The following is a 23507-nucleotide window of genomic DNA, read 5'->3' on the forward strand; positions in this document are numbered from 1 at the left end:
AATGCTGTACTTAAATTATGTTTTAAAATTCTTCTTGATATTAACACACATATATATATTTTCTCACCACTTACTTGTGCTTGTAAACAATAACAATAACCATTTACTACACTACATCTATATTAAATTCCAAATCTCTATTACTCTTTACCTATTTCATATTTGATACCTTTTTAATTCGGCCCCCCATTCAAATTTCCCTTAGTACTCAGTTGTTTTTTGTTGTTGTTGTTTTTTCTTTTCTTTTTTGAAAAGTAACACCACTCTTTCAAAATTTCTATTTTTTGTTCCTCATCATTTCTTAATAAATGTACTACCCTGTTGCCGAAATACCTTAGTTGTGCATGCGACGTTAAATAAAGCAAATAACTACTACTTGTGAATGTAGACTGCTATGTCATGATGCCACATAACTGTGATTTGTTCTGTTGTCTGTTTATATATGTCTTTAAGTTATGTCTGTATTCCATGTTACCTTTACTTGTGAACTTGTTTTGATGGCAGTCAAAGTTTTGGGGAAAATATAATCTTATCTCCTTTTAATGTCTCTTCTGAAACCTAAGAGGCTGAAACTTCAGGTTCCTGTTACACTGGAGAACAGATGTCTCTTCAGAGTTTACATGGGATCACAATGGCAGCCACCACTGTTGAGTGTTTGATTGTTATCAGTATTGACTATTAAGGTAGAATTGTGCTGTGTTCCTGTATTTCATTGTCTTACCATAGATAGCCTTATTTCCAAATAAATAGGTCTGAAATTGGAAAATATTGCCAAACATTTAAAGTAAGCTACAAAGCCTCTTGTCTCTGTCTCTGAGTGTCTCCTGTCATGTTGACATGCATTGTTTTGTCTTTTAAACTCCTTCAAATTTGCATAAGCTGATAATGACTCCCATGCTTTTGTCATCCCTTAAATGTCTATCATGAAATCTCAACAGATTGTATATGAAGTCATTTTAAAATATGGGTAACTGAACTAAGGAGCCGTTCATAATTTATGATTTTTATGGAGCAAGTACAAAGTGAATGACCCCCCTAAAATTTATGTACAAATAAGTGACACCCCCCCCCTGCATGTCATGTACAAAATCAATGACTCCCCCTCCCCTTCCCATAATTTCTAAGCATAATATTAATCATATTTTTATGTACAAAATTGCTGGCCCCTAGCTCCCCAGAACAAAATGGGTGACACCCCCACCCCACCCCCACCCCTTAAAATCATCATCATCCCCGCTAGCCATAAATTATGAACGCCCCTAATGTTTCCAGTTGAGACAGGGACATTTTATACATTTACTTATGAAAAAGACTTCTGGGTAATATTAATTTTGGCAGCTTAAAATTAGGGATCACCTGTCCAAGTAGATAGAAATGGCATAAACAGTAATGGACTACTTCCACTTTCCTCGGGAAACCCCAGGTAATTCATTAGCATGATCATATCAGAAATACAGATCAGTTTGTGATCATTTAGACCCTTGAATCTTGGACTTAATGTTTTAGCACACTTTCAGATAAGTCAGTGTGACTGAATGTACATTCTAGATCTTCCTAACTATAACCCTTCCTACTGAAGAGATTCAAGAAATGCACATTTAGAGTATGGACTTATCCATGTCTAGGCTGACAAATCACACAGCAATGTACAAATTTACATTAATGCCATATGTATTTCACACATATTTACTATAACCTTTTAATGACTGGCCAGCCAATCAGGATTTATTCATTCTTGTAATTACTACAGGTTCATGCCCAATTTTGGAAATTTGTCCCTTTACGTTTATCATATCGGCAAACATCTCATGTCCAGTATAATACTGTATTGAGGCAGTTTGGCTCTCGCTCATACTCCAAGGAGCTCCAAGTGAAAGTCAATTACCTCTCTGCTGTTCGAGAGATGTTTGAGTAGAGAAAACCGAAGAGTTGATAAAGGTAACTGATCTTTAGCAAGCTCTTCTCTATGGTTCTTCATGACAGTAATATACACAAGGTAGGACTTGACAAGTTGTTTGGTAAAATAGGTAAAAGCTAAGTGCCTGGAGCCAAGAAATCACATTTGCATGCTGTGTCTAATTTTGAAATGAAACTTAATGTTCAAACATTTGTGAAAGAATCAAAACTAAAATGCAATGGATTCATGTAGCCATAGTTACATTATTCATCCCTTGGTTTATGCTTTAGATGAAGCAAAGGCTTCATGAAAGGTATTTTAGTTCATGGTCATTTGGGAGAATATATGTATGCTGTTCCTGCTTTTGAAATGTTACTAATAAATAACAGAAACCTGAAGTAACCATGGAAATGTGGGGTTGGTGAAGCCAGAGGAAAACTGCTGCAATCCAACGAAGTTGGTTTTGACACAGACAGACACACAGACAATACATACAAAAGCATGATTATGAATGCACAGATTAATTCATATTTACAATAGACTGACATTTGTGATAACATCAGTGTTCTTACTCTGCCTGATAGTAATTAGGGATGTCACGATACATAAGTTTCATGAACGATACGTATCACGATACCCATGTCACGATTCGATACGTATCACGATACCTATTTTCGTGGCATTATTGCGTAAATTTAGTTACATTTTTAACATTAATATTACATATTATATAATTGTCCATGAACAGATCAACATTTTGGATTTTCAGAGACTAAAAAGTTGTAATTTCCCATCTTTGTGCATGAAAAATAATAATTTATAACACTCATAACATAAAAAAAACATGATAAAATTGCAAAATGTAAATAATACATTAACATATTTAAACCGATACTTTCAAAACTAAATATCGATACAGTTTTGAATGTATCGATAATTGTATCGTCTTAGGAAAAGTCTCGGTGTATCGATGTATTGTGGCATCTCTAATAGTAATTGTTAATTGTAACAGTATTGGAATTGGTTTTAAGTGAGTAAGTCTCAGTGAGTAGATGTTGTATTTGAGCCATAAATGTTAATCATATATTTATAATAGTTTGGGGTCATGGTGGTGTGAAACCTGTAATCATGGGTTGTAATTTACTTTCGTACTGATTTCATTTCCCAGTTTGTCAGGACTACACTCATGCTCACAGGTGTCACCAAACTGGTAAACATTTAGGACACTGTGGAACACAGTGGTGTAGTGGTTAGCATGCTGGCCTCTCACGCCAAAGGCCTGGGTTCGAGTCCCGGTGGAGACACCAAAATTTGTGACCTGAGTCTCATACTGTGTTGTGTCCCTGGGCAAGGCACTTCGTCCACATTGCACTCAGTCCACCCAGCTGTATCAAATGGGTACCTGAGAAGCGGATGTACAGACCTATACGGTTGCACAAAGCTCTTAATGGCAGCTTTGAAAGTACAATTCGGTCAGGGTAATAATGTAACACCAGAGAGCACCATCATGTTGGATTTTAAGCGCAAAAATTAGCGTTATTATTATTATTAGGACTTGCAACACACTCGGCTTTACATAGAAGATGAACTCTGTTCACATCATTTATATAATATAAGTCCGGTATAATGTTCCTGCCTGATCAGGGGCAGTGCTAGGGTAGCCTAGTGGTTAAAGCATTTGCTCGGCATGCTGAAGACCCAGGTTTGATTCCCCACATGGGTACAATGTGTGAAGCCCATTTCTGGTGTCCCCAACTGTGATATTGCTGGAATTCAAAGCGGCGTAAAACCCAACTCGCGCTTTCCTGCCTGTTCACAACATACAGAAATGTACTGTCTGTATGTCAGTACAAGGTGGATTACTGACCTGGAACTGTTGGATCTTGATATTGACTAATGTGGTATGAATTTTTTATCTGCTTAGCCGAACAGAACAGAAACAAAGGTTTTCAACTGACATAAACAAGGATGAAACCTGAGTGCAAAGTTCATACTTTATTAACAATGTAGACTTAATGAAATGGGAATCCTTTTCTTCGGACTTTGTTTTTAGGCCTATTCAGATATAAAAAAAATATTGTATCTACCTGTTTAAAGGGTTAAGGTCTAATACAGTGAGGTTGGTAAGGAATAAAAGTTAAGGTTTAATACAGAGGATTGGGTAGGGATAAGGATAAGGGTTAAGGTCTAATGCTATGAGGTTTGGGAAGGGATAAGAGTTAAGGCTTAACATAAGAAGGTTTGGGTGGGGATGAGAGTTTATGTCTAGTACAATGAGGTTTGGGTAGGGATAAGGGTTAAGGTCTAATGCATTGAGGTTTGTGTAGGGATAAGAGTTAAGACTTAATATCATGAGGTTAGGGTAGGGAGAAGGGTTTATGTGAAGAAGAAAACATGCCTCTATGGTCTTTTGTGTATAAGATTAACCTCAAGGGAGGGAAACAACCTTGAGGTTTTTCTTATACACCGAAGACCGAGGTTCTTATAAGTCTAGTACAATGAGGTTTGGGTAGGGATAAGGGTTAAGGTCTAATACATTGAGGTTTGGGAAGGGATAAAAGGTAAGGCCTAATACAATGAGATTTGGATAAGGTTTAGGTCTAATGCATTGAGGTTTGTGTAGGGATAAGGGTTCAGGTCTAATGCAGTGAGGTTTTGGAAGTGAGAGTTAAGGTCTAGTACAAGTAGGTTTTGGTAGGCATATGGGTTCAGGGTGTAATACAATGAGTGGTGGGTAACATAGGATAAGGGTTAAGGTCTAATACAAAGAGCAGTGGGTAATGACAAGGGTTATGGTCTTAATGATATATTAAGTTTAGGGCAGGGATAGATATGAATTTCTTACGCAGTGAGTGGTGGATGGGGATAAGGTTAATGAAGTCATTAATATTGAGTGGTTGGTAGGAAAATACAAATTACAGTCTTTTACATTTAGTGTTCTTTAAGCAGATGTATGGAAGACATTTACAAATTTGATGCAACAGGGACAAATATGATGTCTGATACAATTTCCTATTTTGACTTGCACCATTAGTTCCTGCTTATGTTCAGATGAACAATTGACTTGCCTTTGCATGTGTTTGTGACTGGTGCCACCATTGGAGCAGGATACGCTCACCTTTTACTGAATACTAGGTATGATGACTCTGACAGTGATTCAGGACGACATGGTTGATTGGTTGGTTGGTTAGTTGTTGCTTAACGTTGCACTCAGCAATATTCCAGCAATATGGACCAGACAATCCAGTGATCAACTGTATAAGCATCGATCTACGCAGTTGGGATACAATGACATGTGTCAGCCAAGTGAGCTAGCCTGACCACCCAATCCCGTTAGTCACTTCTTACGACAAGCATGGGTTACTGAAGACCACTTCTAACCCGACCTTCACAGGTCCAGAAAGACATGGTCATGATACAGTTGGAATCATAACATCAACTCTGCTTTTCATGATTATTGAATGACTGTTGACATATATTTCCATGGAATGATAGTTTATCACTATGAAATGACTTCTGACACTTATATTTGTTTGAACAGTGTAATAATCTTTTTAGCCTACCAATCCTCATGGATCACAGGGAATAACTGCACAGGTATCCGCTAATGAAATAGATGAACCACAAATCATGCTATAGCACATGTACAACAGCTCACACATAAGATGTCTAATAAAGTGCGATGGGTTGTCTCTATGTTGGTGATATGGTAACATAGTTTCTTAGTGGATAGTACTGGTTTATCTAGGAAGATAGTTGCAATACAAGTTGCCAAGATACACAGATATTCTTCACGTCATGTTGCAAATATGCGACCACCTACATTCTATAGTTGAGGTGCAAGTTGTCATTTTCTGAGTAAAAATCTCTGAGGATAATACCTTGCAGTTAAGCTTAGCAAAGTAAAAGTAACTAGATTGGCTCTGTTCTGAAATATAATGATCAATATTTTCTTTGTAAATGCTCAGAAAAAGTATATAACATATTTTTGGCAAATGCTAAAATGAAAGCTAACAAACACTTCTAAAGTACTCAAGAACTTATGATCTGTTGTACATAAACTCTTGGTACGATGTTGATATGACATTTACTGCTTGACCTCTATCTCTTGCTAGTATTTCTACCTGGAACAAATACTGAGTGGGTGAGTGAGTTTGGTTTGGTGCTTTGCATGAAAAATTCCAGTGCAAGACATCATTTTGTTTGAAAATGTGCACCCTAGGTTGATAAACACATATAAAACATAAGTAGTTGAATAAACATGTGGTTGGTCAAATGTTGGACCGACCATCTTAGCTACATTGCTCTGCTGGGAAAGTTTTGCTTTTCAATGGAGATTAATTAACACCAATTGTCAATGCAGGGTATTTTTAAAAACTTTAAAAACTTTACTTGACAAGTTTGTGTCCACCTGAGACATCAAGTTTGTGTCCACCTGAGACATCAAGTTTGTGTCCACCTGAGACATCAAGTTTGTGTCCACCTAGACATCAAGTTTGTGTCCCCCAAGACATCAAGTTTGTGTCCCCCAAGACATCAAGTTTGTGTCCACCTGAGACATCAAGTTTGTATCCACCTGAGACATCAAGTTTGTGTCCACCTGAGACATCAAGTTTGTGTCCACCTGAGACATCAAGTTTGTGTCCACCTGAGACATCAAGTTTGTGTCCACCTGAGACATCAAGTTTGTGTCCACCTGGGACATCAAGTTTGTGTCCACCTGAGACATCAAGTTTGTATCCATCTGAGATATTAAGTTTGTGTCCCCCTGAGACATCAAGTTTGTGTCCCCCATGACATCAAGTTTGTATCCACCTGAGACATCAAGTTTGTGTCCACCAAGACATCAAGTTTGTATCCACCTGAGACATCAAGTTTGTGTCCCCCTGAGACATCAAGTTTGTGTCCCCCATGACATCAAGTTTGTGTCCCCATGAGACATCAAGTTTGTATCCACCTGAGATATTAAGTTTGTGTCCCCCAAGACATCAAGTTTGTTTCCACTTAAGACATCAAGTTTGTGTCCCCCAAGACATCAAGTTTGTATCCACCTGAGATATCAAGTTTGTGTCCACCTGAGACATCAAGTTTGTTTCCACCTGAGACATCAAATCTGTGTCCACAGAGAGAGACATCAAGTTTGTGTCCACCTGAGACATCAAGTTTATGTCCACCAGAGACATCAAGTTTGTGTCCACCTGAGACATCAAATTTGTGTCCACCTGACACATCAAGTTTGTGTCCCCAAGACATCAAGTTTGTGTCCACCTGAGACATCAAGTTTGTGTCCACCTGAGACATCAAGTTTGTGTCCACCTGAGACATCAAGTTTGTGTCCACCTGAGACATCAAGTTTGTGTCCACCTGAGACATCAAGTTTGTGTCCACCTGAGACATCAAGTTTGTGTCCACCTGAGACATCAAGTTTGTGTCCACCTGAGACATCAAGTTTGTGTCCCGCAAGACATCAAGTTTGTGTCCACCTCAGACATCAAGTTTGTGTCCACCTGAGACATCAAGTTTGTGTCCACCTGAGACATCAAGTTTGTGTCCACCTGAGACATCAAGTTTGTGTCCCCCTGAGACATTAAGTTTGTTTCCACCTGAGACATCAAGTTTATGTCCCGCAAGACATCAAGCTTGTTTCCACCTGAGACTTGATTGAGACCTAAAACAGCTAGTTTGTTTCCAACAGAGATAGGTGGATAGTTTCCACCTGAGAAATCTGGTGGCGTCCACTTGTAAAAGCAATGTAATGTCTTTTTGAGCTAGGTTGATATCGTTCACCGAGCCAGCCTGTACCTGTGTGAAGCCACAGACTGGATTCCAGGTAGACACACTAGGGTACATGTATGCTTTGTGTTGAGAGGCCATACCTTATCGTCAAGTGTCGCTAGATGCTGAGGACGGATCAATACATTTGTTTTCAACCTCAACATTGAGTGTCTCTGAGAGCCATTCTACACTGCATTGATCGCAAAGGCCTGTGGGAATAATTATGCTGCTCCCATTGTCAAATCTTATTTATCATACTGTATGTTTTGTTTGCCAACCATCACTGCGTTTGGCTGCTGCTGTTGCTGCTGCCAAGTTATCATACTAATTAGGAATTGAAGTAATTTCATTGGCTTGATGAATATTCAGAGACATGTCTACATGAGGTGAGAGTGCAGACCAGTTTGTCGCAGAGGTCTGCCAGTGTAGCAAGTCGGGTTGAATGAGTGACAGACAACATACGCCTGACAATGTGACACAACCGTTACTAAGTCATGGAGAGCCAATCGGGAAATTCTTGGAGCTATGAGGGATATGGTTGTACATTCTTATGGCTGCTTCCACCTTGGGCATGGCACGAAGACAAGGACCTTTAAATTACCCCTTTGCAACTGACTTAAATACATCCAAACCTGCATGGTCTCAAGAGTAAGTTAGAGTGCCATCTTCATTCATAGTTTGTGTTGTATGTGTTGAGAACGAATGCCACACAGTGAGGTAGGTTCAGTCACAGTGATGGTGTGTGGGTTACAAACGGGGTGTTATGTACAAGGAATTTATATACTCCTTCCCACATTTGTCTCTAAACTATTCCTTTTCAGAGCCAGATTGGTGAATAGTAAAGATTTTTTTATGTCAACCAATTCATGTTCATGATGAAAACATTTTAACCTTTTAGATACAATATTTACTGGAGGGTGTATTTGATGTATTCAAGCTTATTGAAGTAGTTTTATTCTCAAATTGTCAGTTGAAGTCATCAAATTTCAAAATACTTTGAAAGTTTTTCTAGATTTTTTGAAGCAACATCAGGACACGACTTCAGACATTATGAACAATATGTGCAATACACTTATTTTCACAAACTAACTAAAGGTGTTGCAGATCACCTTTTTCTAAGAATGTTTGTTGCATTCTTTGGCTATGGCAGCAATGTTTCAGCTGGTCCAGGCTTGATGTCATAATGTTGCTGTTGAATGTAAGTTTATATGACCAGATGAAATACAGCTCTTTGTCACATTTGTTGTTATCTGAGAGCAGCCGTGTGGGATGTTAACCCCGAGTTGGTTTATTTTGATCAAAATTCTATGATATTGATTTTAATTAAATAATTGCATTTGGAGCAACTACTTACACTAATGGGCTGTAACAAGCGAAGGATAAATGTCGAACATATATATATTTTTGTTTTATCCATTAATGAAGTGAGATAGTTCTCATCACAATGCAGAGATTACAGAGATGTAGTAATTGGCTACTGTAGCAGGGCGTGGAGTCATCCCACAGATGACATCCTAATACCTTGTCAGCCTGCTGATGGGGTTAACCTCTTTGGTCATGTGGACAAGGCGTCCGACTTTGGATTAGAAGGTCCGTGGTTCGAATCCCTGCACGGAACTCGGAAATTTTATGGCCGCTACACTACTGTGTGTCAGTTTTGTGATATAGCTGGCAATCACTGCCCTCAATCTCAAGTACCATATTCACCATATAATACGTCCTTAGCTCCAGACCAACTTACTTTGAAAATTGACTAGAGAATATGTCAGATTTATTTGACAGACAGATTAACTGAATGATCCTTCACTTCCTGTTTCCATGGAATCTTAATACTAAATTAATGATCATGCATTGGCAATATTGAATGTCATGAGAATAATGGCATGAACAATTGTTCTTGAATATTGCTGTCATGTATGGATATATACAACTCCACTTTTGATAGAAATATTTTTCATTTTCTGTGACTCACAATACCGATTTTCATAATATGTCAAATGTGTTTCTATATTGGAGTGACATATCGGTTTATCCCTATCGTAATTTGAACAGAATATGTGCTTATAGTTAACATCTGACAATCTGGATGATAGATGTATTTTTGACAAGCACTGGTCATTTCTCAGGAATATTTTCATCAATCATTAAGTTCAGATAGCATGCACTTGACTCGAGTTATTGAAGCTGATAACATCAAAGTGTGTGTGATGAAACTCTACCTGAGTTCCATGGTGGCGATAGCGGCATGAGTACCATAGCCCTGTCAGACCTGCCTTGTAAGGTGTACACTTGGATAATACAGCTCCACCAGTATGAAATACTGCACTATTTCGGGTAGGTAACTCAAGCCATCATGTGAGTGAGGGGTCATATCAACAAGAAAATTGACATTTTCAAATATATAGTTGATCAGGTGTGTACATTGTAGCATACATGGTTTAGTGAGATATTATGGTGACTTTATTGGCTGATTTACCGAATTGTGTGGGGTAGCCTAGTGGTTAAAGCGTTCACTTGTCATGCCGGGTTTGATTCCCCACATGGGTACAATATGTGAAGCCCATTTCTGGTGTCCCTCACTGTGAGATTGCTGGAATATTGCCAAAAGCAGCATAAAACAAGACTCACTCACTCATTTAGGGCTTTAGCATTTTCAGAAAGGGCTGGGCGGAATGGGAAATAATGTGGTTCAGAGACTGTGAGAAAGACTATCTGATTAGGTGCCTTACTCTGAAAGTTTGGGTTCAAATCCAGAATCGGACTCAACCCCCAAAAGTACTAGAATATAATAATAATGTGGGTATTTATATAGCGCTACATCCAGGTACTAATACCCGCTCATGGCGCTATGTAATATGTACTTTACTTAGAAAATATAATCCCAACTATAGCATGTGTTACATGTGTATCAATCTGATTGGTTGTTGGCAAAATAAAAACTGGTTTTGAAGCCAGGACATTGCTGGACAGTAAATTGCTCATGAACACCTTTCTTGATAAGTATTACTTTTTCTCAGTCTCAAATAAGAAGAATATGTCATTAAACATTGCTTGGCAAAATGGATGGCACCTGATTAAATATTAAGTTAGATCAATATATATATATATATATATATGAACATTTTTTAATTGGCTGTGGATAGTATTTTGTATGATTAACCGACAAGTTCTTTTATCACGGAAGCAGTTTCGGAAAGTGTGTCAGAAAGACTGATAAGAGTTGTAGTTTATGATGCTAAGAAACATGTATTTTCAGCATTGTGTTTTTGAGTTTTAATACCTAGAAAAACCATTTGTAACAAATCATCTAAACCGAGTGTTTCAATTGTAAAGATTTCAGGCTTTGAATGCTTAATAACATCCACAAATCGGATACACACATACAGGTAATGGACATCTGTAAAACATAAAATGGTATAGCTTACTTTTTATTGCCAATACTTTTCATTTACTGTGCCTAGTTCTTCCCATTAAATAGGAAAAGATTATAAATTTTGAAATCTATAGGAATGTTTAAACTGTATGTACAGATGATGCATATAAGTAAATAATTTCACATTCTAAAGATAAAAGACAAAGTAATATTTCCCTTTATGTCTCTTTCTTCTTAGCATTTGTGACAAATGTCCTAATATCACATGTTATATCAAACTTTAAACATTTAAATTTTGAAATCAGTTTGATACAGTCCCCTGGAATGCTGAAAATGACAATAATCAGTGTAAGTCAGCACCCTGTGTGTAATAAATGAGAATATTCTGGAACTCAAGCTTGAACAGGGCTGGTAGGAATCGTTTGATGGCCCTTAATGAGAATATGCCAGAGCAAAGAAATATTGCTGCCTTTTTAAGTTCCTTACATATAGTTGTACCAAAATCGTGGTGTTGAGGCTGAAGGAGAGTCAATCTATCAGGCACTGTTGAAGGCTCTGTTAAGGACTGGTGACAGAGATGTGAATGTTCCCAGTATGGAGGGGTTTGACCTCTACAAGACGAGTTTACAGATGTTACTGTGACTGAAAGTGTTGGTAATATGGTTTCTGATCTAATTCTCAAGGATTATAACCTGTCATGAGCATGGTTTCTGAGTTTACATCTCAGTAATGGCTGCAAGCCGTCCTCAGAGAAAACCACCTCCATCTAATCAAAGGTGAGAACATGCCTAAGTACTTGATATACCTATATGTATTCTTGAACATTATGTATTAAGGATAACCTTTATCAAATCAACACAATATTCAATTACTGATGAGTACATCCATAAATGATTAAATTAATGTATGAACAAATGAAATAGGCCATCAGCCTCAAGCCTAAAATGATTCATGAAATTAATATGAGTAGCTCTGTCTTAATACTATAAAAGCTAATCAACAAACAGTAACACTAAATACTTTAGATAGAGAATCTCACCCGAGTGTCTTCTGATATCAATTATATCAACACGAGTTGATAAAGTTACAAATATCCGAGGCCGAGGATATTTTTACTTTATCAACGAGTGTTGATATATTTGATATCAGAAGACACTCGGGTTAGATTCTATTTATCATCCAAAATCACTCTTCATTAATTTTCAATGAAAAATGTACATCTCCGTACATGGTACTGCCATTAGACTTGCAGTGAAGTGATGTCATAGCATTGTGACGGCATCAAGTACATGACGTCATAGCATTGTCAGGGCATTGTACAAAATCTACTGTCAAAATGATATCTCCTAGGAGATATCGTTTGATCTCACACAAGCGATATCTCCTGTGGAACACAGTTTTGGATGATAAATAGAGAATCTCACCCAAGTGTCTTCTGATATCAATTATATCAACACGAGTTGATAAAGTTACAAATATCCGAGGCTTGCCGAGGATATTTTTACTTTTATCAACGAGTGTTGATATATTTGATATCAGAAGACACGAGGGTGAGATTCTATTTATCATCCAAAATCACTCTTCATTCATTTTCAATGAAAAATGTACATCTCTGAACATGGTACTGCCATTAGACTTGCAGTGCAGCGATGTCATAGCATTGTGACGTCATCAAGTACATGACATCATAGCATTGTCAGGGCATTGTACAAAATCTACTGTCAAAATGATATCTCCTAGGAGATATCGTTTGATCTCACCCAAGCGATATTTCCTGTGGAACACAGTTTTGGATGATAAAATATAATTCATTAATTGCTCTGATAAATACATTGGGTGCTAGCAGTTCAGTTGAATGAGATCAATTACACATATTCACAAACTGAAATTCACCTGCTTGACATGTGATCCAACTGCCGTGAAATCAAATGCAGGACATTCTCCAAACATATTTTGAAATGAGATTTTGGTGTTATTTATTCAAAATGGAATATATCCAAGCCAGGCAGGATAAAAGTCAGCATTTATTTATTTAATTTGTAAGTAGTTTAGTCACTGGTTAGTGTTGTGATATATCAACATTGTCAACATGGTCAAACATGACAAAGAATATTTGTTATTGTTTCACTGAATATAATGAATAATACATCAACTGGTGGCAGCTTTTATTCATTGTGATGTGTATCATATTCACCTCATTGTGTATTCTAGTATTTTCCATTGCCATAACTTAATTGCCTTCAAGGTAAATTGGCATCCTGTCGTGCAAAAACTTTGCAAAGAAGTTCAATTTCCTTTAAACATTTATGTTATGTTGAAAAGCTGGGGTTTTTTGAGAGGACAATTGCCTTTACACTGAATCAATACATCTAGAATTGTGTTTCTCTACGTTTACCATAGGTATCAGACTGCAGATTTATGTTTTAGTATTAGCACGATTCATTGTTCCAAAATACAACAGTTCTAATACGAATATATCATGCATTTGCAACAGATCTTAGATCATTTTCTCAAATCATCATGCAAGTTATATATGATTTGATTTACTTGAAACAAGGTGTTTTTCTACACAGGGTTTGTCTATGCATTTCAGTTACATTGATGCATCTGTTCTGAAGACCTTATATATACCTGTTTTCTGTATTTCTGTGTTTTGTGCACCTGACTCAGAGTACCTCATTCTGTGGGAGGAATCAGTTTCTGCAGTGGCTCATACCTTGCTTTCAGTTCAAAACCAGAGTTACTAAATATTTCACTGAACTGGAAATATAGAAGTGAATTAAGTCCCTACCTTGGCAAGCAGTGCCCCAAACATGTATTTCTGTATTGCACTGAGTATGAATGGTAGTTATATAGGAGATCAAGTGTTCTTAATATGTACATTATAACAGTGGCTGGACAGGTGGAAAATTGTGGCCTAAGTACACAAAGTACTAGTACCTGACCCAACCAGAGTACTAGTGAACACTCGTCACTATTTCTAAAATAATGTGGATGTGACATTTAATTTTAACTTTTTCTCCAGTGAACAATATAAGTTTCAGTTACTTGACCCTTTGCAAAAGTCAGTCTGGACAGTTGAAATAATTGTGTTTGGGCATATTTTGACAAAAACAATGTGACGCATACATCCAAATTCTTATCTCCAAGTCACGGCTTTATCAAGACCTGACAATTCTCTTCACCTATGAGATAAATCATTACGAGTAAGATAACAAATTCTGTAGCTTGATGTCTGTATGTATTTTAAGTAATTTATTCTCAGGTTAGAAGTTGTATTCTTTTTGTTTTGACAGTTGCATTATGTTGTACTAATGAGGCCATGAGGCCACAGGTCCAGGTGGTAGTCTCAGTCTCTCAGTCCTGAACCACATTTTCCCTACAGCCTAGCCCTCCCTGCAATGCTAAAGCCATAAATGAAGCAAGTCTAGGTTTCCCCAGGTTCAATCTCCCAGTTCACTGGGGCTCCTTTTCAATTTTAATAGATGTATTTGTTGCTATCAATATTATGTACATATGTATATATATTCAGGGACTAAGCGTTAGTCTAGTCCAGGTCACCGGTAGAATCTCAGTCCAAGTACATTCATGCCTGAAGAATATATCGGATCCCTTTTCAGTTCTCGCTGTAGTAAATCTTAATCTTAGCATCCTCTCTCTATTTTGTCTCTAGTTTGATGTTTAATGCTGAATTCAAATTTATCGCACTTACATTGTGACATGCACGTGTGTGTCTGTCTCTATTTGTGTGTTGAAGAATACCAGATTATTATAAGTGCTAGTTTACTGTGATAAAATGCAGCAATGTAACATGGAATCAAAGCTACACTTAAAACACACAGTATGCTGACTCTGAGATGACTACTAAAACGCTTCTTGTAGTGTCAGGCAGGGTAACAACGAGTATCATCTATTAACTGACTGACTGACTGACTGACTGAGTTTTGGTTTTACGCCGCTTTTAGCAATATTCCAGCAACATCACGGCGGGGGACACCAGAAATGGACTTCACACATTGTGCCCATGTGGGGATTCGAACCCGGGTCTTCGGCGTGACGAGCCAACGCTTTAACCATTAGGCTACCCCACCGCCCCCTCTTCTATTAACATGTACATGTATAGTGTTGACTGAAGCACTCTAAGCTGTAGTGGTTAAGGCATTCACTTGTCTCATCGAAGGCCCAGGTTGACGGTTCCCCACATGGGTACAATGTGTGAAGCCCATTTCTGGTGTCCCCATGATATTGCTAAAAATAATGCTAAAAGTGGCGTAAAACCAAACTCACTCACTCACTCCGCTTTTTGGACAGACACTATCTACTATACCATGGAAGAATAGTATCACTTTCTATAAATACAACTGTCAAAGGAAAGGCATGAATTATAATATGTAAAGTATCTTATCGTCTCACTTATTGATGCTTTCATCATGTACATTTGAGCTGAAAGCAAAATTTAAGCCAGTTGTCAACAAAAGAGGCTTTGTGTCATTCATCTTGAACATCAGTACAGTCAAGGTCATGACTGATGGTCCTGTTAAGTCCATGCCAGAGACTCTGCAGGAATGATGCTTATCCCCAATCGTGATGTTAGCAGTGGCCTGATACAGGCTTCTGGACTACAGATTCCAGGGTATTGATTTACAACAAGCGTGAGTTATAACAGTTCCACAGAAGGCAACAGTATGAGGAAATAAAACACCTTGTGGATTGAGCTGCTTGACTGACATGTTGCATGACAGAACTCGTACCATTAGTCCATCAATATCGGTCTCAGTAGCACATTATAGTTTAGTGTTAATATTTCATACATCATTTCCCTTTACACATCTGTAGTATCGAGGCTGAGCATTATATATTTAGTTCAGGTAAATGCAGTTCTGTGTTTTTATCTTTGGCTTTCTATTTACTATAAAGGGCAAGATATCTTATGGATGACAAATTTTGTACTATATTTTTATGTAACATTAGAAACAGATAAAGAAGTTGCCATTCTTAAAGCTTCTTTATTGTTACTCACCAACTTCTAAAGCACAATCAAACAGATTTAATTTAATATGTCTTCGTTTATGGATCTGCAAATTAAAAAAAGCAAGAAGTTTGCAACATTCTAAAGTCTAAAGCTTTTCTTTATTACAAATTATTTCAAAGTTCCCTTTTGTCAGACTTGTAAATGTGAGCTTTCAACACAAGATGTAAAGTCTTTGAACAGCCTTTAGAAATGATACACAGAAAGACAAGAATTTATTGATGCAGTTTACAAATTCTCCCCTTTGACAGAAGATGTAGCCATGGCAAATATCTGTAAAGGCTGTAAACTGTTCAGCTAGATGTCAGAAGGTATATGGAGAGTTTGAAATAGTAATGTTTGTTTCATTCCACCAAACCTATTGTTATGGTAGTATTAACTGAGTTCATTTGTTTTGCTGGCGTGTCTATTAATCATAACACCAGCAGCCTATTTATCCTGATGACAGGAAATGATTGGGGAGATTTCAAGCACAGGTTCATACAGAGAAAGTAAATAGTTCTTGCTGTGATTCATACACATATCGCAATATTAGACACTGTGATAACTGGGAAATCAATACTGGATGCTTTCACAGGTGTTGATTTTGTGGGTTGAAATTATTGTAGTCATAGATTTCAGTCCAAGTCAAATAAACTGCATAAAAAAACGGGCTACCACCCTTCTATTCACTCATCTCTGATAATGCAGTTTATTTGATCCACCCTTCTGACTGGGACTCTCTGTCTGTTAATATAATCCTTCAACTGAGCTGACAAATTGCTATCTGATGTTGGCTTTAATAAGGTCTCATTTCATTAAGTCAAGTTTGAGAGGTTTGCGGTAGTCAGACTGAGGGGCAGATCAATTTCCTCTTGTGAAGACGTGGGAACAATTCTTGAAAGTAGAAAGTGTGGAGTTTCTAGGCCATGGTGTAGACACAGAGGTGGTCGGAGCTCACTGTCCCAGCACCCCAGTACCCTTTATATACCCTGTTTATGGAGCTGCATACCCTGTTGTGGTGTGCACCTAGCTACATGGCTGTTTACTTGTTTACTTCTTCAATAGACACCCTTTGTTCAGGCTGGAGGGGGTCTAGAGCCAATCATGCATGTCTGTGCCGTGACCGGCAAAATGGCGATCGTGTTTCTACTCATTGATACAGAATTACATTGAGCAGTGTCAGTGGTTTATTCATGACACTGATCCGGATTGTTTATAATTCACAAGCACCAAGCACCTCAGGAAACATCTTCTTCACTCAGAAATGAATCGTTGAAACCCTGAACATGATATTGAAAGAATGTACCATCATATTCCATCAGTTATGTGTTTGTTACACTGGAGGAGTGCAATGTTGACCTGATTGCTGGTCAGTGGTCTGTGATAATTAATGAAATTTGGATTATTTGTGTAGTCACGTTGATGGATACATGGCTTGTTCCTGAAGATCGATTTATACCACAGATCAATAGACTGGTCGTCAGGCTTCAATGGAGAAGTATCGCTTCACCGCTGATAATGCTCTTGGTTCCATACTTTTGAAGTAAGTTTAATATTTAGTAAATAGTTTTAACTTTTTGTAATGTTGGGGTATTTTTTGTCTTGAATGCAAACTATGCTTATCAAACAAACAAAAATAATAATATTCCATTATCTGTAATGGTGAGTCTTGAATATTAAGTATTTTTTGACAGTTTTTGTTTAACATGAAAGTAACAAGGTGTCTTATTAGTATGAGACTAGCGACATTTCATATACATAATCAATATCAATATCACATTAGTTTTGGTGTAAACCATAAAACATGTGAATCTTTAAAGACAGGTTAGGGCACTTCCCAAAACAGACAGTTATTAAGCTACTACATGCAAAGGACAGGTTCTTTGGTACCAGCCCATACATATTAAATGTGAACATGTCTTCAGATGCCAGCAGGTTTTTTCACTACACAGAATTGTGCGTCCACTCCACACAAGTGTTTACAATGGATGCTGAAAGAAATGTAGAATGTGTCTCGAGGATGCACAATAATATTCACCGTACCCAATTTCTTGATAAGAACTATATAGTTCTAGTAATTATTTCAATGAGGAAATCTTACCCTATATTATGTTAAAGTCATATTTTCTGTAAGGACCGTTGAAATTGGTAATTCGTGTTCCTGTGGAATAGTATAGTTTTGTAGGGCAAGAAAAAAGCTTTTAATGTTCAGAAATGTTTTCTTATGTTAATTTGGTTTGTCCATATTGAATCTTCATGAAATATAATCAGATGAACTATCGTATGTTAGCCTCACATGTAGATATACAGACTTGAAGCATAAATACCATATTTCCTAACTTACGGTAAACATCCTGGTTGAATAAACATTGGAGCTTCGATTTATAACTTGCCAGGCCTCAATTGATCATGCATCAAAAGTTCACCATTATTATCATATGTAAGTTAAAATGTACATTGTTTCAAGAATTAACCACAAAAAATAAATGATCTGTCTAACATGTTTAGCTTCACAGTTACTTGCAAAGATATATATTTTTTCAAATACAATTTTATACAGATGCATATCAGAGCTCCAGATAAGATTTAGCTCATGTGGGTACCGTACCCTCTGTATTGTTTTGGATTGGGTATTATGAATGTTGAGTGGGTATTTCATTTTCCGTTACCCACTGCTTTCAAATATGTGCGTATTTCAGTCATTTTACTCACCTAAGTATTATGTCATTGAGTAAGTTTACTAAGCAGGTATTTTCTGCCTAATGTCATACCTAATCAAAACCAACTTAAATATCATGGAAACAGTACAACACTAGTCCTATACTAACAGTACAACTTGATAGGAATCGATGTCTTTTTCATTACGCAAGGGATTTTTATAAATATATTCCGTACGCATTTGTTTTAAACATTTTGCATATCTAACATTTTAAATGCGTAATTTGTACGCAACAATTATTTTTCAATGCGTAATTGGAAATTTTCTATGCGTATTTTACCCAGATACGCAGCTTATCTGGGCCTCTGCATATATTCAGATATTTGTTAGAAATGTGTAGTAGAAATTGTCTAATGTTAAATGAAGTTTTTCATGATGCTCTTCCTGAAATTTGAAAAAAAGGGATTCTCAATGTTATCTTTACAAACATGTTTTTTTATTGATGAAATGACAAAAAACTCAGATTTCTGAAAGTTGTGATGTATTCTTGCCAAAACTTTATAAGCTCATCGGGATGTAGTATACACTTTGCAGTCTGTAGTTAGAACTTCGGATGAAATGTCAGATATGCCATTAACCAGTAGAATTGGATGATCATACAGCACATGAATTCTTATCTCACTATGACTCATAAATAAGTATTCACAATAATTATCATTGAAGTTTTTCTTCCAATTTTTTCAGGCGATTTGAGTTTAAGATCCATTCAGGCACACAGCATTGTTTAAAGCATCATTATCCATGTTTGTGGTTGGTTCGTCTTCTTTAAATCACAAAGCTGATAAACATCTCCTGGCAGGAAACTGTGTAGTCAATTAAACTTGAATGTAGATAGTCTAATTGCTCTGGTAAATTCAGCTGCTCTGGTCTGTAACACATTATTGATTCCTTATTACGACCTAGGTACACTGCATGTCAACCCAATCAGACAATGATAAGAAGCTCCTCGATGTTCCTTGTCATCAATAAAGCGTGTACACAGGGCTTCGATTAAACCTATTGATTACTAGTTTGAAATTGATGGCATCTTGCAAAACTTTTTACCAATCTTGTCAATTTATTATTCATCAGTAAAGACCGGTAATTTGTTTAGAAATAAAAGAGAGTACTTCAGTAATTACATATCCTCATGCTTGCATGATTGTCAGTTTCTTGCATGATCATCATGGATGGAAATTCCTTGGTTCACAGGACTTGAAACGCAAAACACTAGCATCAAGATATATACCGGTAATGTCATTGCGTGCTTAGACCTTAGTAGTGACAATATAGGGATATGACTACCATGTAGGGATATGACTACCATGTAGGGATATGACTACCATGTAGGGATATGACTACCATGTAGGAATATGACTACCATGTAGGGATATGACTACCATGTAGGGATATGACTACCATGTAGGGATATGACTACCATGTAGGGATATGACCACCATGTAGGGATATGACCACCATGTAGGGATATGACTACCATGTAGGGATATGACTACCATGTAGGGATATGCAGCCATTGTTACAAGCCCTGTAGTGCCTTGGTTGATATAGTGAAGAATAAGGCCTAGAAACTTAATGGATGCAATGGCTTTTCTCATAACTTCAGGACTTTTTGTTGCTATTCACCAAGTTAATCAAGCATTGTACAGAAATAATGATGAGTTTCATGTAGTTTAGATTTACAGGCTTCTAACTGTAGAACAGGGATTTCTTAAAGAATTTTTTTTTGTGCTGTAAACTATTTTGAATCAATATTTTGAAATTATGTATCTTCAAATTATATATTTGATAAGAAACACATTGTTCAATAAGTTTAAGCTAGACCAGTTTATGAAATACCACGCTGGAGAGATATGAGTTAGCATAAGTCTTCACATAGGCTGTTTGCAGTGAAAATGTACCGATGAATTTCACTTTATTACAAAAAAGTAAATAAAATAAAGTGAAATTAAGATTGCAAACCTCATAATTTTACCTTGCCAATTGAACATTTAAATCTCAGAATTTTATTCAACTTAGGATAAAAGTTGTTTAACAAACTATAAAAGATTCAAATTGCTAGTATTGTTTTGTATTACAAGGGGGTAAGCACAGTAGTTGGAACAGTGAAACAAATGCACGGGTGGTACGTGATGAGTGTTAACTCAGAACAACCCTACTTGTCCTCGGTGTTTCATTTAATGTGCATACCCCTTTGGACTACAAACCAATAATCGTGATTTGAAACTTTGGTCGTTTGTTAAAAACCTTTTATCCTAAGTTGAATAAAATGATACTATAATTTTACATTTTCTGTGATTTGAAAAAATAAAAAATATTATGAAAGTTTTAGGGATATAATTTTCACACCTTATCAGTTTCTGTTAAATGTCATTTTGAACCTTTCGGCAGATATTGTCTTCGGCAATGTAATATGCATGAAATAATTATTAAGATACATGTATATTTAACTGTGTATATTGTTTCTATGACAACACATTACAAAGTGTTTATGAAGAAGTACAGTATTGCCTAACCATAGCTACACATTGTACAGTGTTGATGTGACAGCAGCGCCGGTACACACGTAGTGTTTGCCTGGATTTCCCCAGCCATTAGACACAGTTGTGGCTTGTGTTGACTCCACTTACTTCATGTTTACTTGGCACACTGTCGATCTCGTGCTAAGCAGGTAGATCTGTATGCTAATATATGCCCAAGCTGAGTGGGAGCATAGAGTGAATACTTACAGCAAACAGACTGTGAGATGACAAAAAGAAAGAGAGTTATATATCGATCGGCTGTATATTTTTGTGGTTTGTTCGAGTGCATTTTTTTCTATGCTGTATTCTGTCAAGGGAAGAAATGGGTAGATCTTGTTATATGGCCTAAGGTGCTGCAATTTGCTGTTAATAAGAGTTGCCTCCCTTGGCAATGCCTGCATCACTTGTAATGGGTTTGAATCCAAAATGCACCATCATTTTTCCTTTAATGTTTACTCCAATGTGATATCCCTCTGCATGTAGATCTGATGGCATCTTCATAAAAATGGAAGTCCAGCGATTCATGTGTGGAAGCAAAGGTTGTTTAGGAAATCAGATATAAGCTTCCTGAAACAGTGAGGCTTCATTTCTTTTCTGCCACAAACATAATCATCATATCCCAATTGCGTAGATCGATGTTCATGCTATTGATCATTGGATTGTCTGGTCCAGATTTGATTATTTACAGACCATCGTTATATAGCTTGAATATTGCTGAATGTGGCGTAAAACTACACTCACTCACTCACTCTTTTCTGCCACAATTCAGGAACATGCCAATTAACTTAATTATGCCCTTTTTGGGTGTAGATACCAGGATGCTCAGACACAACAGGATGTATCCACAACAGTGTATCCACATGGTTGTAGTATTGGAGTAAACAATGTGCTGATTCTTAGTAGTCTGCTACCTGCATTGAAGTCACCCTGTCCCACTGTGGAGGTTCCTGTGGAGGTTCCTGGTATTATTATAATTAAACAAATGTCAATGCATCAGAAATCACCTGATGAAACACCAACCCATGCATTTTAATTCTGTATCACATTTCGCAGAGCTTTCAATACCTTCAGATGCTGGGGTCCAATGGCTTAGTTAGTATTCAGAGAATACTTTTATTATTCTAACAGCCATAGTTCTAGGATCCCACAATACTCACAACATAATATATCTGCATCCAAGATCATGCATATGTGTATATCAGCGTTCGAAATACCTGCCTGCCCGACCGCCCGGGACAGGTTATTTTCATCATATTTTAGGATAATAAATCATTATTAATTCACTCGTAAAAATATATGATGAATTCCAATTGGATGATAAACTACGTCGCTTGTCAAACCTAAATTATTTGCTGGCAGGTAGTTTTTGGTCAAGGCTGGCAAGTTTAGATCTAACCATCCCTGTGGTCTGGCTGAATATTTTGGGAGTTTCATACCCTGGTGTATATGTTACAGTCAGATTGTGAAATCAGTCATTTCGTGAAATGACTAAAACTTTCAGTCGTTTCATGAAATGACTAAGAGGATCAGCCATTTCGCTTTTGGCTATATAAATAGGTTTGGATGTTTCCATCAAATTTGATGTACATGTGCTTGATAACGATTGCAAATGTTGATGAAGCACGAAACAAATCGCCAAAACACATTTTGTGGCCCCGACTCTCAGAAACACGAAACACATGTCTTAGTCGATTCATGGGAAAGATCTTGCAAAAAATCAGTATAAATGGCCTGTCACTGCACATAAAGTCACATAGAGAGAATGCCAAGGTTAACCCAGGAAGAAAAAGAACGAGCAGTTACTGAGGGATAGTTGAATGGCAGACCCTCTTAGTTATTTCAGGAAATGACTGAAATCTGAAATCTGACTGTAACATATACTCAATATTCTGCATCCGATAAAACCACAGGGCCCCGTTCCTCAAAGCGATCGTAGCGCAAAGTTGATCGTAACTCCCATACTTTAACATAGACTTACGACTGTTGTAGCGCTACGATCGCTTTGAGGAACGGGCCCTGGTTGATAACCAGTCCCAGTCATCAGTTCACCTTTAAAACTTAACAGTTATAGAGTATATTACATGAAATCGAACTAAATTGAAAAAAATCACATTTCATATTATCTGGTACTAAAACTCTGCAGGTTAGGCCATATGTACATCAATCAGTTTAGATAAATTTTGTTTTAATGTACATTGCTCTTTGTATGGTTC

General features: G+C 37.1%; 1 protein-coding gene across 1 annotated transcript in view; it reads left to right on the top strand.

The window, feature by feature from the left end:
• Positions 1–7900: 7900 nt before the first annotated feature.
• LOC124277918 (coiled-coil domain-containing protein 154-like) overlaps positions 7901–23507 on the top strand; it is a 63125-nt gene continuing 47518 nt past the window's right edge. Inside the window, exon 1 of the mRNA XM_046713643.1 lies at positions 7901–8320. Coding sequence (XP_046569599.1) covers positions 8223–8320 — 98 coding nt within the window. The 5' untranslated portion in view covers positions 7901–8222. The remainder of the gene's footprint in view (positions 8321–23507) is intronic.

This window comes from Haliotis rubra, unplaced genomic scaffold, assembly GCF_003918875.1.
Source record: "Haliotis rubra isolate DU_JTF1 unplaced genomic scaffold, ASM391887v1 Scf23, whole genome shotgun sequence".
Classification (NCBI taxonomy): domain Eukaryota; kingdom Metazoa; phylum Mollusca; class Gastropoda; order Lepetellida; family Haliotidae; genus Haliotis; species Haliotis rubra.